Consider the following 21461-nt stretch of genomic DNA (forward strand, 5'->3'; position numbering starts at 1 on the left):
GCTCAGAAATGGAAAACAGTAAGAGTCGGGGCAAGAAGAGAAAAGGCACAGGCAAGACGCCCGTTTCAGGGGCGATACATGCAGGAGGAATGAGAAGTTGCCCGCCAAGTTTCACCGGGGCCCCGGGTCTCGACAGTACCCTTGCTTAGCTCCTTAGCTAGATGCAAAGGATGAGTATCATCTCTGTCGCAAATTTGATTGACCCTCAAGGAGTATCCATCTAACGAATCCCTGTGCCCTTGAAACTCGAAGAGACACGAATCGTCTCAAGAAGATAACGACCCAATGATATCATGACCGACACAAAAGACCAGGAACCCGCAGAAATGCGAGTTGATCCAGCACGAGCAAAACACCTCTCCTCAAACATCTCCTCCATACTCTCTCGCATCGAGTCCGCCAAACCTTCTTCAGGCCCACCAGTCCGCCTCGTCGCCGTCTCCAAGCTCAAACCCGCCAATGACGTTCTAGCCCTGCATTCCGCACCCCACAACCACCTCCATTTTGGCGAAAACTACCAGCAAGAACTCCTCCAAAAATCTCTCCTTCTGCCCCGAGAAATCCGCTGGCATTTCATCGGCGCGTTGCAGACGAATAAGTGCAAGCCGTTGGCGGAACAGATACCGAATCTGTGGTGCGTGGAGAGTGTGGATACGGGGAAGAAGGCTGATCAGCTAGAGAAAGGGAGGGCGGCGCTCTGTGAGAAAGAGAAAGATTACGGAGGGGTGCCATTGAGGGTGTTCGTGCAGGCCAATACGTCCGGGGAAGAGGAGAAGAGTGGGGTGGAACCTGAAGGGGCGGCGGAGTTGTGTAGGCATGTCAGGGAGCAGTGTCCACATTTGAAGTTGCAGGGGTTGATGACCATTGGGGCTATAGCGAGGAGCAAGGAGGCGAAGGAGGGGGTGGAAAATGAAGATTTTTCAAGACTGAGGGAGGTTAGGGATCAAGTCGTGAAGGAATTGGGGTTACAGGAGGGGGATCTGGAGCTCAGTATGGGCATGAGCGAAGACTTTGAGAGTGCGATTCGGTGTGGAAGTAATGAAGTCAGGGTCGGGAGCACGATTTTCGGGGAGAGACCGGCCAAAGGGGATGCGAAGATTAAGGAGACGGTTGAGGAGGGGAAGGGATGAACATAAATCGCGATGAGGTTCATGATATTGACCCATGACTGCCTTTGTCAGGCGAGCTTTCCCCCCCTCCAATACAAAACAGGCAGTCGAAGCGCTACGAATCTCTAAAATTTCGACATGACGAGCACCAACGAGGATTTATCTTGCTGTTGAACGCTCAACTGAAGCAATTTCGATCATACAAGATCAGTAGCTTTTCTTGGGGTGTTACCAATACTTGACCTAACACCAACAAAAGCCAGAGTCCCAGAATGCAACATTTTTTATTCCTGACAATTTGCCTGCTGTATGGTACTTCCGAGCTCTTCTGATGGGGCATTCCTTGTTAGAAGTCTTCATTGAGCGGGAGTCTCTCCTTTAGCGCACTTTCCATATGGCAAGCCACCAGCACTGGCGAAAATTCCAAGCTAAAGGAGAGCAGTATCAGAGCTTTCCTTGAGGCCAACTTCCTCACAAGGGTGCTTAAGAAGTGGCCACGCCTGACACTGATGCTGCTTCCAGCACCTGATGTATATTCTCAATTTGACCGCTTCCCACGGCGTATCCATTCACCCATATCTGAAATGTCCACTGGTAGAATTGACTGTGAAGCACCATGAACTCGGCCAAGCCTCTCAAAGCCGTGCATGCATCATTGAACGTAAGAGGTCCGCAAGAAAGGTATAGATTTTGAATAGTGATCCTGACAAAGCCATAGTCGAAGATTCTACTTGGTGGGAATGCATCCGCGAATTGGCGGCAGACGGGCTGCATGTTCTCGATCATTGCTAGTAGCACTAGTGATGGGTTCATCTGGGGCTTCCACAGGCCATTGAAGGATAGCACTGCTGGAGGGTTGGAGTAAGGGATATTGTAGCGGCTTTTCGCGGGCGTCAGGTTCGATCCCGTGATTGTCACAGTTATGAAAGGAGGGATCCGGGTGAAGGACCTACTCACATGGTGTTGGTGTTTGTGATGCTGCTCAAATGTTGGCAAGATCCATTGGTGGCTGTCACGCATAAGGGAAGCAGTAGTGGGAGCAAAGCAAGATATCTGGGGACTTTGAGAGGAAACATTTGAGGTACGCAGATGAGTGCAGCGAAGGGATTGAGGATCAGCGCCTGTCACTGAACAGTAATAGCATTGTTTGTGCGGGATGGTCGGCTCAAACCCATGTCTACGATCAGGTTGAGAGGGCAAAGGATAAGGAGTGACGGGTTATGCGATAGGAGAACGAAGCACCTCGTGTATGCACACTGCATTACAGGCGCAGTTTTCCACAAATTGAATGCGCATATTGCCTCGTGCAACAGACGCGCTTTGCTTGGAGCAAAGTTGTCGAGCGTCGCAACACCCTTTTCGCCTTCTGAGGAGACGGCACCTCTTAAGAGAAATTTTTGCGGCTTTTTATTTGCCTTGCGGTGACAAGCTAACAGCAAAGCCATCAATGTCGCTTTCGATTCCTCATCGGCGCATCATGAAGTAGTATACTGTGGAGAGAGCTGAGTTAAGAACTGAAGCTCCAGAAGAGCGCTACCCTTCCGTCCCGTACTCGTACGGGGGTGGCTAACAAAACCCGCTAGAGGATACAGGTAGTGCTAGCGCCGTCGCCACAATAATCTGGCAAATTGACTCAAACTGAGCCGTGGGAAAGCGCTTGAGCCCCCAATATCCAGGCCATTGACGCCATCAGCCAGAACGACAGGGATGCTGTCGCTGGACTAGACAAGTAGTAAGATGGAAGACAGCGGTGTAGCAATCGAGGCGCTGCTCAGGTACCTCTCCGCCATCATTGACTTTGCTCATCATCCTCCACATTCTCCTTGAGGGAGGGGCACTGATCAGGTGGAGTCATCTCAAGTGATCTAGCTTGTTGTGTACCAAGTATAGACTACTTCACATCTCTATCCGCAGCGAAGGCCGTGGCACTGTATGACCCAAAAAAACGAGCTAATGTGCTCAGCATCTACCGATGTGGTTGTGCTAGGAGCGCAATCAAAGTTTGTTGCCGATTTCTGCTGTTCCCATGATACAAAGTGAGAGCATGAGGAGCGTATGGATGTCTACAGCATAATCGATGATGGAAGGGTTATGGTCATGTGAGCTCCTGACTGTAGTTGCGCCTCGTCGTGAATCTGGGGCCTACGATAGTGAGCTTGACTGAAGGCTGAACCTTCCTGGTCACCCTTCTTCTTATGACGCACGCATTTCTATATACACTGTTCATCTATCCACAATCTTTTCTAAGGCAGGATCTTTGCCTTCTTCGTGATACATCGGAGAAGCGAATACATCTCGTCCACAGCAACCTTCAGGTTTCTGTCCGTATATGGACTCAAAAAGTCCCAAGTACAGCAAGGATCTAGACAAAGGTCATAGCTCAAAACATCAAGATGACGCATAGTTGCACCATCAGCAACCACTTCGGTGTGAGTGGAAAATGGCTTTATGTATGGCTCATGGTAACGAATTCTACGGCTATGCTGCTATTCGGATACGATCAAGGTGTATTCGGTATACTCTAATTCCTGCATTCCTCGAAGATGAACGCCTGCTGATCGAATTCAGGTGGCATCCTTACCCTTGAAGACTTTGAAGCACGCTTCCAGCTAGAGGACAATGAGACCCTCAAGGGTGTCATCGTCGGGTCTTACGATCTAGGCTGCTTGGTTGGGGCACTGGCAACGGGCCCAATCGGAAATTGGATTGGTCGAAAGCGATCTATTTTGCTGGGAACAACTGTCATGATGATCGGCGCGTTCATGCAGTTCCTTGCTCCCAATTTTGGGATCATGACGGCAGGACGGTGAGCAAATACCACCTTGCCCGCGACTTACTTCATGACTGAGCATTGTCAGTGTCATCGCGGGTATTGGGAATGGCATGAATACTGCTACAGCTCCAGTATGGGCTTCAGAGACTAGCAAGACAGCCAACCGTGGTAAGACGGGTATGACATTGATGGTTATCAACATTGGTGGCCTGGCAGTATCATGCTGGATGACTTGTGAGCATCTGCTCGATGACACCTCGAGCAGGAAATAACGACTCATCTAGATCTTTTCAGCTTCGTCAAGTCCGAGCTTGCGTGGCGTTTTCCTCTTGCCTTCCAGCTCTGCTTCGTACTCGTCATCTTTCTCACCGCCTTCTGGCTGCCAGAATCGCCTCGATGGCTCGCTATGAAGCATCAGGACGACAAGGCTCTTGCGGTCATGGTTGCCTTGGAGGGAAGCAGGGTGACAAGCGAAGGCTCAACCGCCAGGCGAGACTTCGAAGAGATCAAGACCTCCATCGCGCTCGAACAATCTCTAGTAGTTAAGCGTGAGACTAAACCATGGTTCAGACTTATTCTCGGCGTCGCCGTTCAAGCCATGCAGCAATTGACTGGCATCAACATAATCTGCTACTATCTACCTTATGTTCTTACCGAATCCGTCGGCCTGGATGGATCTAGGGCCCGCCTGCTCGCCGCAGTCAACGCTATGACGTATCTTGGCTCCACATTCGTTGGCCTCGCTTTCGTTGAACGCTGGGGTAGGAGAAGACTAATGATGTATGGTGCACTTGGTCAATGCTGCTGCTGGCTCGCCATAACGCTCCTCCTGGGCTCTGCATCCACGGCGGGCCTCCGCTCTACCCGCCAGCAGCAGCTCGGCAGCGCTGCTGTGCTGTTTTTCTTTCTCTTCAACTTCTTTTTCGGCGCTAGCTGGCAAGGCGTGTCATGGCTTTACCCTACGGAGATCAACAGCACCCAGAACCGTATCTCCGGCATGTCGTATGGAGTTGCCACCAATTGGCTCATCAACTTCGGTGTGGTTTTCGTTACCCCGTTAGGCATCGCAAGTCTTGGATCACAATTCTACGTCATTTGGACCGTCCTCAACGGCCTAATGGTGCCAATTATCTACCTGTTCTACCCCGAAACCGCAGGACGCTCTCTTGAAGATATCGACGGAATGTTCGAAGCGCATCCCACGGTCTGGGTCTTTATGAACAAGAGCATGACTGCTCGGAAAGCAGCAACTTCAAACGGTAGCCAGGACAGTGGGGAGGATATATCGACCTTCCGGACAGCAGAACATGTCGTGACATTTTCTAGAAACGTTAGTGCACTTGAGCTCGCACCTCTTGCGAACCTGCGGCATCGTCAGCCCGGCGGGGGTCCGACTCCTTTGGGAAGCATGACGCCTGTGCAGAATGGGGCCACGCTTGCGGAAGATAGGACGGTGGCAGACAACGCGGCTGGAGCTATGGAAAATGGGACCGAAGCTGTGAAAGAGGACGAGGATGCGGACGTCGTATCGTTACAATTGGCGTCGAGGGCTACAGTGCTTTCAGTGTCGGCATCGCCTCTAGGACCACAGACTTCGTCTACGGCATTGCTCTGAAAGTACACTCTCATTGTTGGTCAAAAGCGGTGTCTTTGAGGGACATGGAGCATTGTGAATTATGTTCTGAGACTTAGGACTGTAGACACTATCTTAGATAGGTAGACATTGGTGCTTAGCAGGACGATAGTCAACATGTCGTATTCGGGATAGCGGATCTTAGCGAGCCAATCAGCATAGCAAAGAGATTGTCATCATTGATCCGGAATAGGTCAAGTGTGAAGAAATCGCCGACATTTCCGGACTAAGCCCCCCGGAAGGATGACGCTATGCCCAGCCGAGACGGCCGAAGACGCGCCAAAGATGCCCTAGAATCAGCACTGTCAGCGTCATCAAACGTAAACCTGCCAAGTCCATACATATCTTTCTATTCTCAACGTTGAATTCAATGTTCCTTCACCTCCATCTTCTGCAAACAATGCGCTTTGTATCTCTTCTTCATTCAACCTGAACCTCATCGGCCATACCTTCCTTTCAAGTCGCCATGTTGTCCGCAACCCTCCCCCGCCGTTTGCTGGCAATATGTCTCTCACTGCTCACCGTGTCTCGAATATCAGCACAATCCGTGGCGCCGAGCAATGCCACAACGAACGATACTGTCGAATTCGTCCTGTCTACCTTCTTGAACCAAATGAGCATCCAATCCAGAATTCTGCCCCTCACAAATGGTGCCGGATTGTCTGGCAGTCTCTCTCAGCTTGAGGTCCGTCACTCTGCTCACTCATCGCGGCTTCTCTAATCTTTCTGCAGCAAATCAATCCCCAAGGTCCGTTAGTCCTGACTACCACCAAAACCGTCGAATCCCTTCAACCCGGAGACATCGCATACATCAGCTGCGAACCCAGCGACTACTCAGGCGACATCGATGCTGCGAGGACCATGAATTTGGCCGTGAACAACAAACCCTATGCTATCGTCCTGTACAGTGAGTATGCAGCTACATGCAGTTTCAGTCCTTCGGGAGACTTTCAATACGTGTCCGTGTATACCATGCAGAATGCCAGCTCCTCGGTCGCGGTCGTGGATGGATTGCAGAAAAACAACCCACCATACCCGGCCACGAGCATATCGGTGGATCAAAAATCAGCGAATGGGACGAGCAGTAGTGATAGTGGTAGCGGCGGCTTGGGGAAATCACCGACCACAGCGGTGGCAATGATTATTCTCTACAGCATCACTGGCATAATCACTGCTTTATTCCTAATCATCATCATTGTTGGAGCTATCAGAGCGCATCGACACCCAGAAAGATACGGGCCAAGACGTGTGATTGGAAGAGTCAGGCAAGGCAGGGCCAAAGGGTTGGCAAGGGCTATGTTGGAGACTCTACCTATTGTCAAGTTCGGCGATAAAGAAGAGGATGATAAACCTGCAGAGCAAGGTAGAGATGTCGAACTGGCTGGTGTACCCCAGGAAGCTGCGGCAGGCACGGAACACCATGGAGATGGAGCTAGCAAATCGAACACGGATGCACCGGCAGAAGGCGGACCAGATGTTGTGACGACCGAAGCGGCCGCTGGCTCAACGCAGCCGAAAGAGGGTGCAGCAGCAGACGCAGCCGATAGTGCGGACAACGGTCTGGCATGTTCAGTGTGTACGGATGACTTCATCAAGGGGCAAAATATTAGGGTGCTACCGTGCAAGCATAAGTTTCATCCGGAGTGCATAGATCCCTGGTTACTGAACGTGTCCGGGACCTGCCCTCTTTGGTAAGCAATCCATTCGCCCAATGCTCTATCCACTTCCTAATCTCCCTTTATAGCCGTGTCGACCTCCATCCCACCTCACCCGACAATGAAGAGCCGGAAGCGGATGGAGCCGATACCGACGTGATCCCGGCTGATTCTGGTGATCGCTCCATCCCCCCTACCGAATCTGCACGCCGCAACCGCCGTTCTCGAATCCTGAGCACTCTCAATGTAGGCCGTATGCGCCACGCTACAGCGGACGAACGCATAGATGCATTGAGGAGATTAAGGGAAGAGAACCAGGCAACGAACGACAATGCCGATCAAGGCGGCTGGATCGTTGGAGAGCGGACGATGAACAGAGCGAGGGCGAGATTGAGCAGAGCTTTTGGATCGAGACCTGCTTCGGGTATACACGGTTCCCGACCCACATCCCAAGTTCCTGCTGCTGCCGCGTCCGCAGAGGCCCCAACCACTGCGGAAACCCCCGCTACTGCAGAGGCACGTGCATCTGAAGCAGCAGCAACTAATGAAGCACCCGTTCCCATTGAAGCAACTCCATTCGCTGGTGCACTGGCTTCGAGTCCACGGTGACATGGCTTTTTCACTTCACAATTTCCTAAGGGGGTTCGAACGTGCTAGGATCATGTCGTTGATCATATCTTTTAGCGACATCACAATTCACGAGGTCACGTACAAGATGTGAAGATGATGATACCCTGATGCAAGGGTGGAAACGAGTGGCGTATCTTTTGGGAGCTCTCTCCCCCCTGGGTAGGATCGGTGGATACCCTTTTTGTATCATATTCAAGCTGCACATAGTGGATAGACATCTCACATAAATTTTCTCTTGTAGCGGGCTTCCGCCAGCATCCCTATCTCGACTCATGATGTGCATTAGGCCTGAGTTCCAACTCACGGCTGAGCGCTGGGCACACTGTTGCGAAAGAGGACTTGGCACGTGAGATGGCTACTTGTAGCAGGCAAGCCGCCAGATGGCGCTGTGACTCTTTTGTTTTCGCCCCTCGCGCCGAGTCAGAGTACTAGTACCATACACAGAAGCGTTCTCGTTCACACTCGAAATCCCAAAAATCCACTCCAAGTCCGCGCACTCAACACCCTTCGATGTTTGATCTCGTTGATCTTTCCACGATCTGCACCTGCTTCCACTGCCACTTTTTTTTTTTTTTTTTCTTTTTCTCTCTTTCATTTTCTCTCTTCCATTTCCTCCAAACCCCCCTCCCCTTTTTGACATCCCACCCACTAGCCCTCCAACCAACAATCGGCCGCCTGCGTCGAATCAGCGCCCGTGATTGATCAACTTCCACCGGTCCCCTAAAGCCGGCGGGCATCGGGGCACGATGTGATCGTGTCGATGGTCCCGGATAGGCGTTCCGGGGCTCGCTGTTCTTTCTTTCTTTCTTTCTTGCTTGTTTGTTTTGTTTTGTTTTTGCGGTGGGGTGGGGTGCGGTGAGGAGAGTGGAGTGAAAGGTGGGGAATATTTTCTGAACGGATGCTTGGTTTCGTGGGGAGATTGGTTTGTGGGGTTTGTTTGGTTTGGTTTTGGCGGGAGGGTGAAGGTGAGGGGGTTGGGGTTTGGGGTTTGGGGGTTGGGATGGGGATGGGATGGGGATGGGGATGGGGATGGGGATGGAGGAGGAGGAGGAGGAAGCTCTGAGGATGGGAACTCTGCGAAAGTGTCGAAGTTGAGTGTTAAGTACCATCCTCCTCATAAGATAAGCAATATCTGGCATCGAATTACGTCCGCCCTGATTAAGAAATAAGCTCTTCCTTTCGTCGTTCCGATGTTGTGTAAAGAAGGAAGGCCACGGGTTATGTTTGTTTGTTTGTTTGTTTGTATGTATAAGTGCCATGAACGAAGACAATGCAAAATGTACGGGAGAGGCTGGCGTTTGCGGTATGTATTCAGAGTTTGGCAAATTCTCGAGAAAGAATTTTGAGAGTCGTTGGGGTGGTTGAGGTTTTGGACACTGTATATCCATTTGGTGACGGGGTACTGGAGAGAACTAATTATACACAAAGGAGTGGCGAAAATTAAACAGTGACTGACTGGCTCTGCACGGCAGTATGTCGACATTGGGAATATCACATTTTGTTGTTGGCTCAAAAGGGAATGAACGGAGACAAGATTCGATCCAGATTCTACAAGTTTCATCATATGAGCATGCGTTATGAGAAAAGGGTTAATATTTTCGACTCTTCGTCCCTTCTCCCCTTTTGGCCCACTCTTCCCACAGTAATGCTATCCTCATGTCGATCAACGCAGAGTCGACGTCAAATGAGAAAAGAGGAAAGAGCAAGCAAACGAGGCGCGAATTTCAATACGCCCTCTATACATACTGCGTGAACGATCAAAGACAGTCTATCCACAATCGCCTCGAATCCGTCCTTGAGTCTCTACCTCCGTTGCCCAACCTCCTCAGACGACCAAACGCCAATTCTCAGACATTGTCGCATACGCACGGTCCGTTGTCACTGCCACATGTGCGTCTCCCAGTCGATTTCCTCTTCAGCCCCGTCTTCGAATTGCCGTATGTACTCCGTGACCGGCGAGCGCATCATCCGGGATGGTAGATCTGGGTCTTCCTCGTCTGCACCCGGGCGGTAGGAGGGGTCCGTTAGGCTTTGGTATTCCTGGAGTATGCGGGTGATTTCGGCCATGCCTGGAGCTGGCGGGAGGGTCGGGTCGATGAAAGGTCGGACCAGCTCGTCGTAGGTGTGGATGTGGGGGGTAGGATGGTCAGGGACGCTTTCCTCGGGCTCTTGACCAGGCAGGGAGTTGCCGAATCCCATTCGTGGTGCTGACGACGCCGCTGATTGTCGCTGTTCCTGCTGTTCTGGTGATCCGTTGGAATCCTGAGTGAAAGGGGCTTCGTCGGCCGCCACTGGGGAGCTCGGCGGCGGAGTCATCGGAGCTTGGAGAAGACTCGTCGTGCTCTCATCGTGGGTCAGATCTCGGGTTTGCTCTGGAAGCAAGTGCTGCACCCCATCGACATCCCGGACAGATTCTCGATCAACGTCCAGGTCCAATCCTACAGATGGTGAAAGCGATATTGGCAAGGCATTAGCGCTGGGGGAGATCTCTCGTTCGTCTCCGTCGAGAAAAGTATTCTCTTCTTGTTGCATCGCCCTTTGGTGGTCTTGGAGCGAAGGCTCAACGGCAGGACCGTCCAATGTTGTTGCGTCTTGGAGATCATCCACCTCTCTCGAGGCCGCTTGCTCTTCGGCAAACTCAACATCAGACATACCAGCGCCCTGCTCCTCGCCGTTTTGCTCTGCTACCACCTCATCCTTAGCAACCTCGGGTCCAGGCCGGGTTGTGCTTTGGGCCTGCCTCGCTATTCCAGGGCTGACGACCAGGCTTGGCCGAGAAGACGCATCGCGGCTGGAGTTCCCATAGCCATGATAGTGAACCGCCCTGCCCGGATGCGGATGATAGTACTGCATTTGTGGAAGGTGCTGATGCACCGTTGACGCCCGGCAGCCAATGATGGGGCAGCCGATGGGAATCCTCTGGCTGGCGGTTGGAGTGATGTTTGAGACTGGAGGAGCCGATACCCAGGATCGGGTTGATCGCGCCGGTGGCTCATCACGAATCCGAATTGGCGTAGGCTGATTTGGTGGGCTTGCCGACCTGTTCCTCGGTTGCATTGCGTTGCGAGGAGTCTCTGGTGGAGTGCGTGTCACTCGACCCTCTTTTTGAACAGATGCCTTTCGTGATGGAGCCATTACTCTGTGCTCCGGATGCTGGGAATGTTCGAGAAGGTTTGAGTGTTGGACTTTGAGGTTTGGATTTTGGATTCGGTCTTGGATGCTTGAATAATGGGGTTGAATGTGTCTTGGATGTGCGAGTTAGACTTGTGGCTGTCTTCGAGAGTAGAGGATGAAGAAGAGATAAGAAATCTGGAGGAAGAAGCCCTGAAGATAAATGCCTTCCAGAGTGTCGAAGCAGAGTGTCAAGCACCATCAATACCCCCATCGTGTTGGAGCCAGACAACGTCTCAGTGTCAAACCCTCAGTAGGAGCTGGGATACAAGCTGGTGCAGTCCTTCCAACACCGAACAAAGAAGACTAGCACCATGGCTTGAAGCTGTGTTATATATATATGTATATATGTAAGTGTTATGAACACAGACACTGTTGTGTCTATGATCAAAGAAGAGAGGATCTGTCATTGTGAGATATGTACCGACCCCAGAGGGTGCAAGAAAGCCAAACTGAAGCGACATTGGACTGGTCTGGGATTCTAGATGTTTTATCATTGGTGAACAACAGCTGCCTAGTGGAAGCAATCCAGGAACAAAGAAATAGCAAACATCGAGACGATGTAGAAGCCGGGCGCTTATTGCACCTTTGTCCTGATGTTGGCAAGGTTTGAAACTTACGAGGGTTTCCAATGCGTCCTGAACGGTCATACTTTTGTGACTGGGTTCCTTGCTTTGGAGACCTCGGAATGGTAATGGGGGCCTGGTCAGTGAGTTTGAACGGTGCCATCTCGTCTGGTATGGGGTATACTGAACCTTCTCCTATATCGTTCTTGTAGCTGGCATGTCAATGCCGAGGGTTTTTGCCGTAGTGATAGGCGCCACATTATTTGGGCGGTGATCCCAAAGAACTCCATGGAGGGTCCGCTTCTAGGTGCTACAGTCTTGTTGTTCTGGGGCTTTGAGTCTTCATGTCTGGACGACCATCACAATGCCGCAGACGTACAAGGAGAAATCCTGCCCTGGGTATTCATCTCAGTGTGCTATGTCATTTGAGAGACGCCAGAAGGGGTTGAAAAGGGGAGTAATCGCTGTACACTTTCTTCTGTTAGCCGAAAGGTGGTCGCACTACAACACCCGCATATGAGACGTTGATTTACTCTCGGAGGATTGGTCTGTTTCAGGTGCAGCGCATCAGATGCTTGCAGGAGAGGGTGTGTGTAGGGGCGACCCTCGAAGGGAGGCAGGATTGTATCCACGAGCGACGCATTTTGTAGGTAGCAAGATGGTACGAGAGAACTTTCAAGTGCGACCGTGTAGAGCTGCAGCTGTATTTGGAGCCCGTGAGTTGGATTTGGGAGGTGTATGTGTAGAAAAGATGGGGTATACGGCTAGAGAAAAAGGAGGGTACGAGAACAGAGCAGGGTGTACTGTACAGTTCCCCGTGTAAAGGGATTGAACTCCTGCAGTGACCTAAGGTAATCATGGCCCTAGAACACAGTATCGAGCCTTAGAATCTAATTCAGGCAGACGGAATTTATGCTTCATATGTAAAGTGACATATGCATCTCGGTAGCAAATTGGCAAGGACAGACCTTACTTTACAGAGCTACATAACTACGCTCATCATACATATTTTCTTTACCTGGGGACTTTTCTTGTGGGAGGGTGCTACATGGGATTTAGTGAAAACACACTAGTGATCAGCGTGGGAAGTGAACACTGCCTTTGCGTCTTTACTTCAACCCATTTACTTCCTACATTTACACATCAACAACCCCGGTATTTATGGCTTTTAGCATCTGCAGATAGTACGGCAAACATGGCAGGTTTTAACGATCCCCCAACTGAGCTTGTGCTTGCGGTGTTGAAGAGCGTGCTGCCAGATGGTCTCGAGACGTTCGCCCAAGCGTCTAAACGTGTGTTTCGTCTATCAACCCCATTTTTGGAGGACCACAGACGCTTGATTAGACTCGACACAACATTCAGCAATCGTACATCGCCAGGACAAGTGACGCGAGATGGGTTTTCGGTCGGACCGGTCCTTACTTTGTTCAAAGACATACTGAATGAATGAACCTCGCCTGGGTCATTACATCAGAGGTATCGAACTCGATACTTTACTTGCAATGGCTTCTGATCTCAGACGCGATGATGATCATGTCCGATGAGGCGCAGAAACGGTACAAACAGCAACGCAATCCGGTTGACTTTGCGGGGTTGGGGGGGTTGGGAGGGCGGAGAGAGAGAGAGAGAGGTTCGAAGATCTACAACGGGAGGACTGTTTACACTTCACCGCTTTAATTCCATAAATACGTACGCACCTCCATCCGTTGTAGCTCTTTCTTTCTTTCTTTTTCTTTCCTTCTTTCCTTCTTTCCTTCTTTCCTTCTTTCCTTCTTTCCTTCTTTCCTTCTTTCCTTCTTTCCTTCTTTCCTTCTTTCCTTCTTTCCTTCTTTCCTTCTTTCCTTCTTTCCTTCTTTCCTTCTTTCCTTCTTTCCTTCTTTCCTTCTTTCCTTCTTTCCTTCTTTCCTTCTTTCCTTCTTTCCTTCTTTCCTTCTTTTCTTCCCGACTCGATTCCAGGCCGCTACGGCGATGCTTTTTCGGTAAATTGTGACGATGATGGTTGCGTCGCGCGGAGTTCTTGGTGCCGAGAAGATATGCTAAGGCCAGGGGGGTGGGGTCTGTTGCGGATTGATTCGGACGCGGGAGCGAGGAGCCGCGATTGAATGGTGGCTTGTTTGAATTACCTTACCTTACTTATGCATTATTAGTGGTCCTGAAAGGGTCGTCTGTTTGTCGGTTGGTTGGTTGGCTGGTTGGAAGAGAGGAATTGCGTTTGTAAGGTTTTTCTTAGGTGGGTGGTACCTTAGTTCAAGGTGGGGGCTCGAAGACCTGTATTAGGTAGGTGAGTATGGTAGACCGAGTGTAAAGGCTGCAGAGGCACTGAGTTATAAGTGGAGGGTGTTAAACTGATGGAAGGTATGAAAGGAGACCAGTATCGACCTTTTTTTCCGAAGGAAATCGGAGGGAATACAACGCATGATGAAAGTGGTTGGCATATGTTATAGCATGCATTTGCTTCTGTACACAGTCGCTCAAAATGCAAGGCCAAGATTCCGGTATAAGCTATCGAGAAAATCATGTATCCCAAGATTGTAGCCTACTCACACGGTACCCAGATCGTACGCATCATTCTAGGAGTCATTCTCATCACCGCGGCGTCATCGGTCCACCTTTTGACATACGACCGGTCCTAACCAGAGCAGGTAAACCCTTTCTACAGAGCCATGCCCGGCCGCAACCCCCGTTGCATATTCTGCTCCAGATCTTGCTGCACCCTGATGCCCTTCAACGGAATCGCATCATCGCTCTGCTCGTCACCCTCGTCCACCGTCCACGCGGTCGTAACGGTGTTATTCGTCGGCGCCAGCCCGGCCGTTCCGTCCGCGAGGCGATTCCAGTCCCCGTTGTTACTGGCCACGGTACTGATCCCGCGACCGCTCATCTGGTTCCGACTGCCTTTGTTCGATGATGATGCGTGCCATTTCGATGATGACGAAGGGCCGGAGCCGTCGGTTGCAGCGGATGCTTTCTTGGTAGAGTGGAAGGTTGCGAAGACGCGGCCGAAGCAGGGACCTAGGGTGGCGTTGAGGACGGGTTGTAAGGTGGGGAGGCAGGCGCAGATTATGCCGACGCTGAGTTCGACTTGCGTCCAGAGCAGGTAGCGGGTGTAGGACCAGGTCGAGTCGACGTGGTCGATATTGGCAATGGCCCAGCAGCGGAGGATGGATGCGGCGCAGGCACTATTTGTTGGGAGGTTTTGTCAGTCGGAGGTGGTTTGGGGGGCGCGGTGGGAATCCGCAGAATGTACGGCCGTTGTTTGACGAATAGGAGGTATAATCATAACGACCACGGTGACCAAGGGCTTGAAGGTGAATGGAAGGATGGAGGAAGGTTTGGAGAGTGAAGACTTACAATGCACCGACTAGGAAGATGGCGCTCAGAGCGACCTTTCGGTCTATTGATATCTGAAGGTTCCATACCACCACAATGGGGAGAAATAGGACGAACCAGTCCAGTACGGCATTTGGTATACTGAGCTTCAGGAGTATGTGATCAAGAAGACAATGGGACCCTGGAATGGTCTTGTCCCAATTGCCTGCAATGGGTTTGCATTGGAACAAGGTGGCGAAGAAGACGGCGATACCCCACGCCCAGGTGGCGGCCATTAATGCGAAGACTGAGTACCGAAAGGCGTTTCGGACACCAAAGAGACGATTGTAGAAGAGGAGGATAGACATCTTGATTGAGACAATGGTGAATGGGTAGAGTATTTCATAGCTCCAGTTCGACTAGATCCATGATCTTAGTATGAGTGTATGAATGGAATCGGCATTGCATACCTTGGACTGCGTAAGGGAATGATTGGGGACCGCCTCGATGTGCCGCCCCACCCCAGTAGCCTTGACAACTGCATTCGGTCAATGGAAGCTCAACGTGGCATGGGAATGGAAGGTCTGCTTACGGACGTATATGCATATGGCATCGCCCCATGAAATGATCTGGTGGGGAACGACTTCAGTAACCTTCACCATGATTCTCGACCATACGAAAAGGAACTTACCAGAGCAACAACGATCGCGGCATCATCAAACCAATAGCTCGTAGCTGAGAGTCCTCTTGAGACCAGCCGCAGGACGACCACCATGGTGGAGAGAGCGAGGAGAGCAGATGTGACTCCCAGCAATTGAGGTTGCTGGTTGGCACAAAGGGCAGAGGTATCGCCCGGCGCGCATTTTATTGAATTCCATTTGTGTGCTGCAGCCATCGGGCATACGGTAGTCTTGCGATTCTGATCGGCTCAGAATTGGCATTGAAATAAGCCCGTCGACAATGCACGGCGACAGCGGATATTGAAGGGCTGCAAGCAATACTGACCAGACTGCGCCGAGAGTTGCTGGCTTTGCGGATTTCGACACGATGAAGGCGAGGAGCGGAGGGAGAGGTAATAAACCTTCTGCCACCACACAGGTACCACTCAGTGACCCGGGGTACAGGGGAGTGCAACTGAGGGCCGGCCAGCTTGCGGGCCCTCACTCTCGGGACAAGCTAGCATACTTAGTGTTTTTGCGGGTGAAGATGATACTCTAGTAGGAGAATACGACTGAAGAGGACAAGTCGCAGAGGACATTTGTAGAAGGGCGATATCAAACGAGGAGGCTCGTCATGTGATTGGCTGTAAAGGGGGTGTCAGTCATGGATAGATACGAGTACCATTTATTAGCAGAGGGCCGGAGGGCCGCTCAGTCAAATTCCAAACTCTCTACAAAAGTGAAAAATCCTCGCACTGACCATTCCCAAAACCCCAAAAGTCAACTCGACTTAATCTTGCTGTCGAGAAAACAATTCTTCTCCAGATTCTGGGAAGCAACGGAACCGGCACCATGGGTCAGCATGTATATAATTCGATTGCTCTGTTGGTTGCATTGATTGGGTTCAGGCTCACGATTTATCATCCCTGCGTCCGCCATGATTGATCCGCACCCCCTCACATTATTCCGCCCCTGATGTGCAGTAGATCCAGATGCCCCACGTCGGTTAGACAGTTCCGCCAGAGTGCAGGGATAGACTTGATGCTGCACAGGGGGCGCATTTGGGGCACCTTATCTAGCCGAGACCAGCTTAAGCTACAAACGCGGGGCTTGTTATTTGGTGGGGTGAGTACCTAAGGTAAAGTACCTACCTACCTTAGTGATAAGTTGCCCCAAGCCACGATCTGATACAAATAACGGCCAACACATTTAGTGCACTTTACGGATACTCGGAACAGGCATGACGCACGTGGCACGTAGGGAAGCTTGGAAAGATCTCCAATCTCAGCAAAGTTACATGCATCAACCATGGGCGAAACAACAAACCCAATGACGCTGTCGCACCGCATTTTTACGCCTTTTCTACGCACCTTAATAATTAATTCCCTACTCTAGGTGCCCTGGTGCCCTCTCCTCCTTGTTGTCTTTGCAACCGCGCTTGAGCCGCGCTAGAGATTCGGTATAAAGTATGCCATCATGCTTTCAACGGCTTTGACGGGTACGCAATGTAACCATGCGAGGTATGTCCCTGCGTGGCGGCTCAGCTACCCGGCTTCCTTATGGTACCTGCATATGCAATAATAAATAATCATCCAGCTTCATTGATTTCACCACCTCTCCTCCATTCACTCTTGCGCATTATTATGCATGTCCTTCAAACCTCCATCATCAATAATGCCTTGTTCGTCGCTTGTGCCATCTCACAGTCCCTTCCCACGGTAGATCTTGGCTATGAAGTCCATCGAGCCATCGCCTTGAATGTACATACCTATCAAACTCCTCAATTCGATGATTATCATGCGCATTCGCTGACGTTGATCCCCAAGGTATCCGGAGGCTACTACAACTTCTCCAACATCCCCTATGCAGAGCCTCCCATCGGCGCCTTGCGCTTCGCCAAACCCATTCCTCCAAAACAAACAGACAGCTCCACCATCAACAACGGCAGCGTCGAGCACATCTGCCCGCAAGGCCAACCCTTCATCAATGCAATCAACACTAAGTTCCTCGAGTACTATATCGCCGATAATACATCCACATTCCCGTTCGCCCAACTCAACGACTCACTTTACGCGGAGAGCACGGCGCAACTGGTCCCTCGGCAGGATCCACGAGTAAGCGAGGACTGTCTCTTACTGGACGTCATGGTGCCCCGTCAGGTTTTCAATAACAGCACAACCCCCTCTGTCCCCCAAAATTCAAGCGCCGGCTTGCCGGTCCTCGTCTGGATTCACGGTGGCGGCTTCGGCTCAAATTCCAAGGAAGAAGTCGGCAACCCCGCAGGCTTGATCAAAGATGCTCTTGAGGCCGATGGAGAAGGTGTCGTTTACGTTGCGATGAACTATCGGGTAAGCAAGCGCCCTCCCTCGAGTCCCTGCAATAGCGCATTTTCCCCCACCAACATCGAGGAGATGATTACAACCAGTAAACTAACATGTAGTAGCTTGGAGCGTTTGGTTTCTTGGCGGGACCTACTTTCGAAGCGAGCGGCGGGACTGCGAACAATGGACTCTATGATCAACGCTTGGCTTTTGATTGGGTGCAGAAGTACATCCACCTCTTCGGCGGAGATCCAAACCGCGTTACCATCTTCGGAGAATCCGCGGGGGGTTCATCGATTGTGTTCCATATTACTGCGTACGGCGGCACCGCAGGCCCATCCCCATTCCAGCAGGGTTTGCCCATGAGTCCGTGGTTCGTGAGCGACATCCCGGCGCAGCAGCAAGAAAATGCCTTCAACCAATTCCTAGCCCTGGCCAACGTCTCTACCTTAGAGGAACTCAAGAAAACGCCTATTGGCTCTCTCAATACGGCCAACAGCCTCGCGGTCGGCTTCGGCGCCTACAACACCCCAGGCCATTATGGCGCATTTACCTACGTCCCGGTCGTCGACGGCGAGTACGTCCCCGACGCCCCTGGCCGACTGCTCCTCCAAGGCCGCTTCGACAAATCAATCAAAGTGATGAACGGCCACAATGCGGCTGAAGGCGTCCTATTCACCCTCCCAACCGCCAACACCTCCGACGCCTTCACCAGCCTTGTTGAGCTCTGGCTGCCAAGCGCAAACGCCAGCACGGTCTCTTACATCACGACAACGCTCTACCCTCCAACCTTCGACGGCAGCCTCCCCTACACCGACAACCTCAGCCGCTCCATCCTCTTCGTGGCCGAATACGCCATCACCTGCGCCACCAACTTCCTCGACCGCGCCTTCGACAACCAAACCTACGGCTACCAGTTCAGCGTCCCGCCCGCCTTCCACGCCAACGACAACAGATACACCTTCTACAACGGCCCCGGCACAAACGACACCTATGGCACCTACAACGTCACCGTCGCGCTCGCGCATCAGCGGCAGATTGTCACTTTTGCGGAAACGGGCGTCCCGGAGGGTATTCCCATCTACGGCAACGGGACTATCCTCGATTTGAACAACACGGGCTTGCCGTTTCAGCCGATCCCGGATCCGAACGCCAATAATCGCTGCCTTTTCTTTCAGCAGGGCGACTTTTTGAATTCGACGACGGGGACGTTTAATGCTTCCGTGAGCGTCTATCCGAGCAATGATACCAGTGGCGCTACGAACGGGACGATGATGGGGAGCGGGGGCGTGGGATCTGCGGGTCAGAGCAAAGTGTCGAGCGAGGGGGTCAAGAGGGGAGGCATCCGCTTCGTGGAGATTGCCGCGGGGGCTGTGGTGGTTTTGGGGGCTGGGTGCTTGTTGTAAGAGAAGGAATGTATATATATATATATACACATGTGTATGTCTCCCTCTCTTTTGATATAAATGAGTGCACCCTGTAAATACGTACAAGTATATATAATCATCCCTACCCCAAAACATTCCCCCCCCCTCACTCTCATCAATCTCATCCCATCCCATTCCATCCATTCCTCACTCCCCCCATCCACCTCCTACCCACCCCCCCCTCCCAGCTCATCCGACACCCGGTCTTCCCACTCGCTAAAGGGTCGATACGTCCGTATGGCTGCGAATCTGTACGCTGGTTGTACTTGTACCCGGACGCTGTGTTGGACGCTCGTAAGGTGTGTTTTTCTGGGCTTACTCGATCGATGCTGGGCGAGGATTTGTTGATGGATTGATGGATGTGGATGGATGGATGGATGGATGGATGGATGGATGGATGGATGGATGGATGGATGGATGGATGGATGGATGGATGGAGGGATGGATGGATGGATGGATGGATGGATGGATGGATGGATGGATGGGTGGAGGGATGGGTGGATGGATGGATGGATGGATGGATGGATGGATGGATGGATGGATGGATGGATGGAGGGAGGGATGGATGGATGGATGGATGGATGGATGGGTGGATGGGTGGATGGATGGATGGATGGATGGATGGAGGGATGGATTGATCATTCATTTATTTATTTATTGGGTGTCGAGGTACTCTATTTATCTATTTTGTTCGCTGACGCCGGTCGATTGTCGGAGGGTTCCTTGCTTAGTTGGTCGGTTGGTTGCTTGGTCAGTGGGTTGGTTGGTTGCTTGGTCGTTGCGTTGGTCGGTTGCTTGGTTAGTCGGTCCCCGGATGAAAAACGCAGGGCCGAGCTATCGCAAAGAAAGACAGACTTGCCAGTCTGTCGGTCGGTCTGCGTGCGGTGTTGGTGTCGGAGTCGCGTTTCAGGATCTGGGCATGCCGGTTTGGGCTCCGGTCGTGGATTGTGAGCTACGGCGGGGGCGGGAGTTGCGTAAGGTTGAGCTGGGGTGCCAGGGCGGGATACTGTAGTGCTACTACGGTGTCTTTTTTTGTTACTCTTGGGGAGGCGGTGGAGTGGGGGTTTGGCGGTATGGTCGGGATGGGTGCGTGGATGGGAGGAAGGATGTGGGGATGATTGAGTTGGGGTTCTGTTGGGGTGGGAGAGGGGGGCTTGATGAGTGGAGAGGAGGGGAGGCGGGTCTTGCATGGGAGTTGGAGGGGAGGGTTGTTTGTTGGTGAGAGTGGTGGGGTTGTTGTTTTGGGGGGGCGAGGATGAACGATGGTCGATATGTTCAGGGGTTTTTTGAGGGGTTTTTTCGTCTTCTTCTACTTCCCTCTTTTCCCCCTTTCATTCTCGGTTCACGGAGCCTGTATATAACTTCCCAGAAAGTTGCTTTCGCTGCCCCCGTTTTCTCATGAAAAGCTCCGCTAGGGGATGGAAGGCTGAAAGAAACATTTCTGCTTGCGAGTGCCTGTTCATGAACCCGTCAAGTATAAACAGGTGCACACGCAATGCCAAGCTCAAAATGACTCACGAGCAAAGAATGCGTTTTTCGTTTCAATTGTTAAGCCTCGAGCTTTTGACCTTATTGGTCTTGCTCAAGTGCATAACCTTACCGTCCGTCAAAGGTGCCGATACAAAAGTCCAATTTTGTCAATGCCTCAGAGTAACCCCACAGCCATGGCCGAGAATATGCAATTTGGCGACCGTACACTCTTTCTCCCCGACCTGCAGCAGCAACGACACCGCTTCCTCTCAAGAAGAGCAGCGCAAACCTACCGCTGTGCCGACCTCGCCTGGTTTGAAATCCGGCACCTGCAGAAGACATTTGGACTCACGGATGTTTTGATCCTCCAGGAATTCGATGATGACTCTTGTGTCATCTCTTCGCATCAAGGGTATTTTGCTCTCAATAGAGTGGCTAGGATGATGACGTTTGATGCGACTCGGGCGGAGCTTGTGGCCCTGGGGAAGGATGAGGAGGGTTGTTTGGTTAACGTGCAGAGGAGGGGAGCTGTTAATGAGGTGAAGAAACCGGTGTAACCACAGGCGCTGGTGAGCAGTTGGCAGGAGGAGGATAGTCTTGCTTTGGTGTTTCAGAGAGCGCTGTTGTAAGATTTTGGCATGTCATTGTTAAAACATCATGGATGATGATGACCCACCCTCTCCAAGGTTTTGGTTCGTTTCTTTCACTCAGTAGTTTCGTCTCTCGAAGCTATATTCC

The 21461-nt window shown here is 51.6% G+C and overlaps 7 protein-coding genes across 7 annotated transcripts; 5 read left to right on the forward strand and 2 right to left on the reverse strand.

Annotated features, from left to right (window-relative positions):
• Positions 1 to 293: 293 nt before the first annotated feature.
• Positions 294 to 1130, forward strand: HO133_001869 (uncharacterized protein; the record flags this gene model as incomplete). The annotated part of the gene is made up of 1 exon (XM_037292797.1): positions 294 to 1130. The coding sequence occupies one exon, from the start codon at positions 294 to 296 to the stop codon at positions 1128 to 1130; it is 837 nt and encodes a 278-aa protein (XP_037151336.1).
• Positions 1131 to 3502: 2372 nt separating this feature from the next.
• Positions 3503 to 5497, forward strand: HO133_001870 (uncharacterized protein; the record flags this gene model as incomplete). The annotated part of the gene is made up of 4 exons (XM_037292798.1): positions 3503 to 3623; positions 3678 to 3915; positions 3968 to 4116; positions 4167 to 5497. 4 exons carry the CDS (start codon positions 3503 to 3505, stop codon positions 5495 to 5497), a joined length of 1839 nt encoding a protein of 612 aa, XP_037151337.1.
• A 484-nt stretch (positions 5498 to 5981) lies between these two features.
• HO133_001871 (uncharacterized protein) lies at positions 5982 to 7779 on the forward strand (the record flags this gene model as incomplete). Its single annotated transcript, XM_037292799.1, has 3 exons — positions 5982 to 6200; positions 6248 to 7206; positions 7260 to 7779. The coding sequence occupies 3 exons, from the start codon at positions 5982 to 5984 to the stop codon at positions 7777 to 7779; spliced, it is 1698 nt and encodes a 565-aa protein (XP_037151338.1).
• Positions 7780 to 9678: 1899 nt separating this feature from the next.
• On the reverse strand, positions 9679 to 10935 carry HO133_001872 (uncharacterized protein; the record flags this gene model as incomplete). Its single annotated transcript, XM_037292800.1, has 1 exon — positions 9679 to 10935. One exon carries the CDS (start codon positions 10933 to 10935, stop codon positions 9679 to 9681), a length of 1257 nt encoding a protein of 418 aa, XP_037151339.1.
• A 3255-nt stretch (positions 10936 to 14190) lies between these two features.
• On the reverse strand, positions 14191 to 15214 carry HO133_001873 (uncharacterized protein; the record flags this gene model as incomplete). The annotated part of the gene is made up of 2 exons (XM_037292801.1): positions 14191 to 14716; positions 14889 to 15214. The coding sequence occupies 2 exons, from the start codon at positions 15212 to 15214 to the stop codon at positions 14191 to 14193; spliced, it is 852 nt and encodes a 283-aa protein (XP_037151340.1).
• Positions 15215 to 17148: 1934 nt separating this feature from the next.
• HO133_001874 (uncharacterized protein) lies at positions 17149 to 19232 on the forward strand (the record flags this gene model as incomplete). Its single annotated transcript, XM_037292802.1, has 2 exons — positions 17149 to 17853; positions 17949 to 19232. 2 exons carry the CDS (start codon positions 17149 to 17151, stop codon positions 19230 to 19232), a joined length of 1989 nt encoding a protein of 662 aa, XP_037151341.1.
• Positions 19233 to 20917: 1685 nt separating this feature from the next.
• Positions 20918 to 21280, forward strand: HO133_001875 (uncharacterized protein; the record flags this gene model as incomplete). Its single annotated transcript, XM_037292803.1, is given in 2 exon segments — positions 20918 to 21135; positions 21154 to 21280. 2 exon segments carry the CDS (start codon positions 20918 to 20920, stop codon positions 21278 to 21280), a joined length of 345 nt encoding a protein of 114 aa, XP_037151342.1.
• Between the last annotated feature and the right edge of the window lie 181 nt (positions 21281 to 21461).

The sequence above is a fragment of the Letharia lupina genome, assembly GCF_014066315.1.
Source record: "Letharia lupina isolate WasteWater1 chromosome Unknown contig_13, whole genome shotgun sequence".
Taxonomy (NCBI): domain Eukaryota; kingdom Fungi; phylum Ascomycota; class Lecanoromycetes; order Lecanorales; family Parmeliaceae; genus Letharia; species Letharia lupina.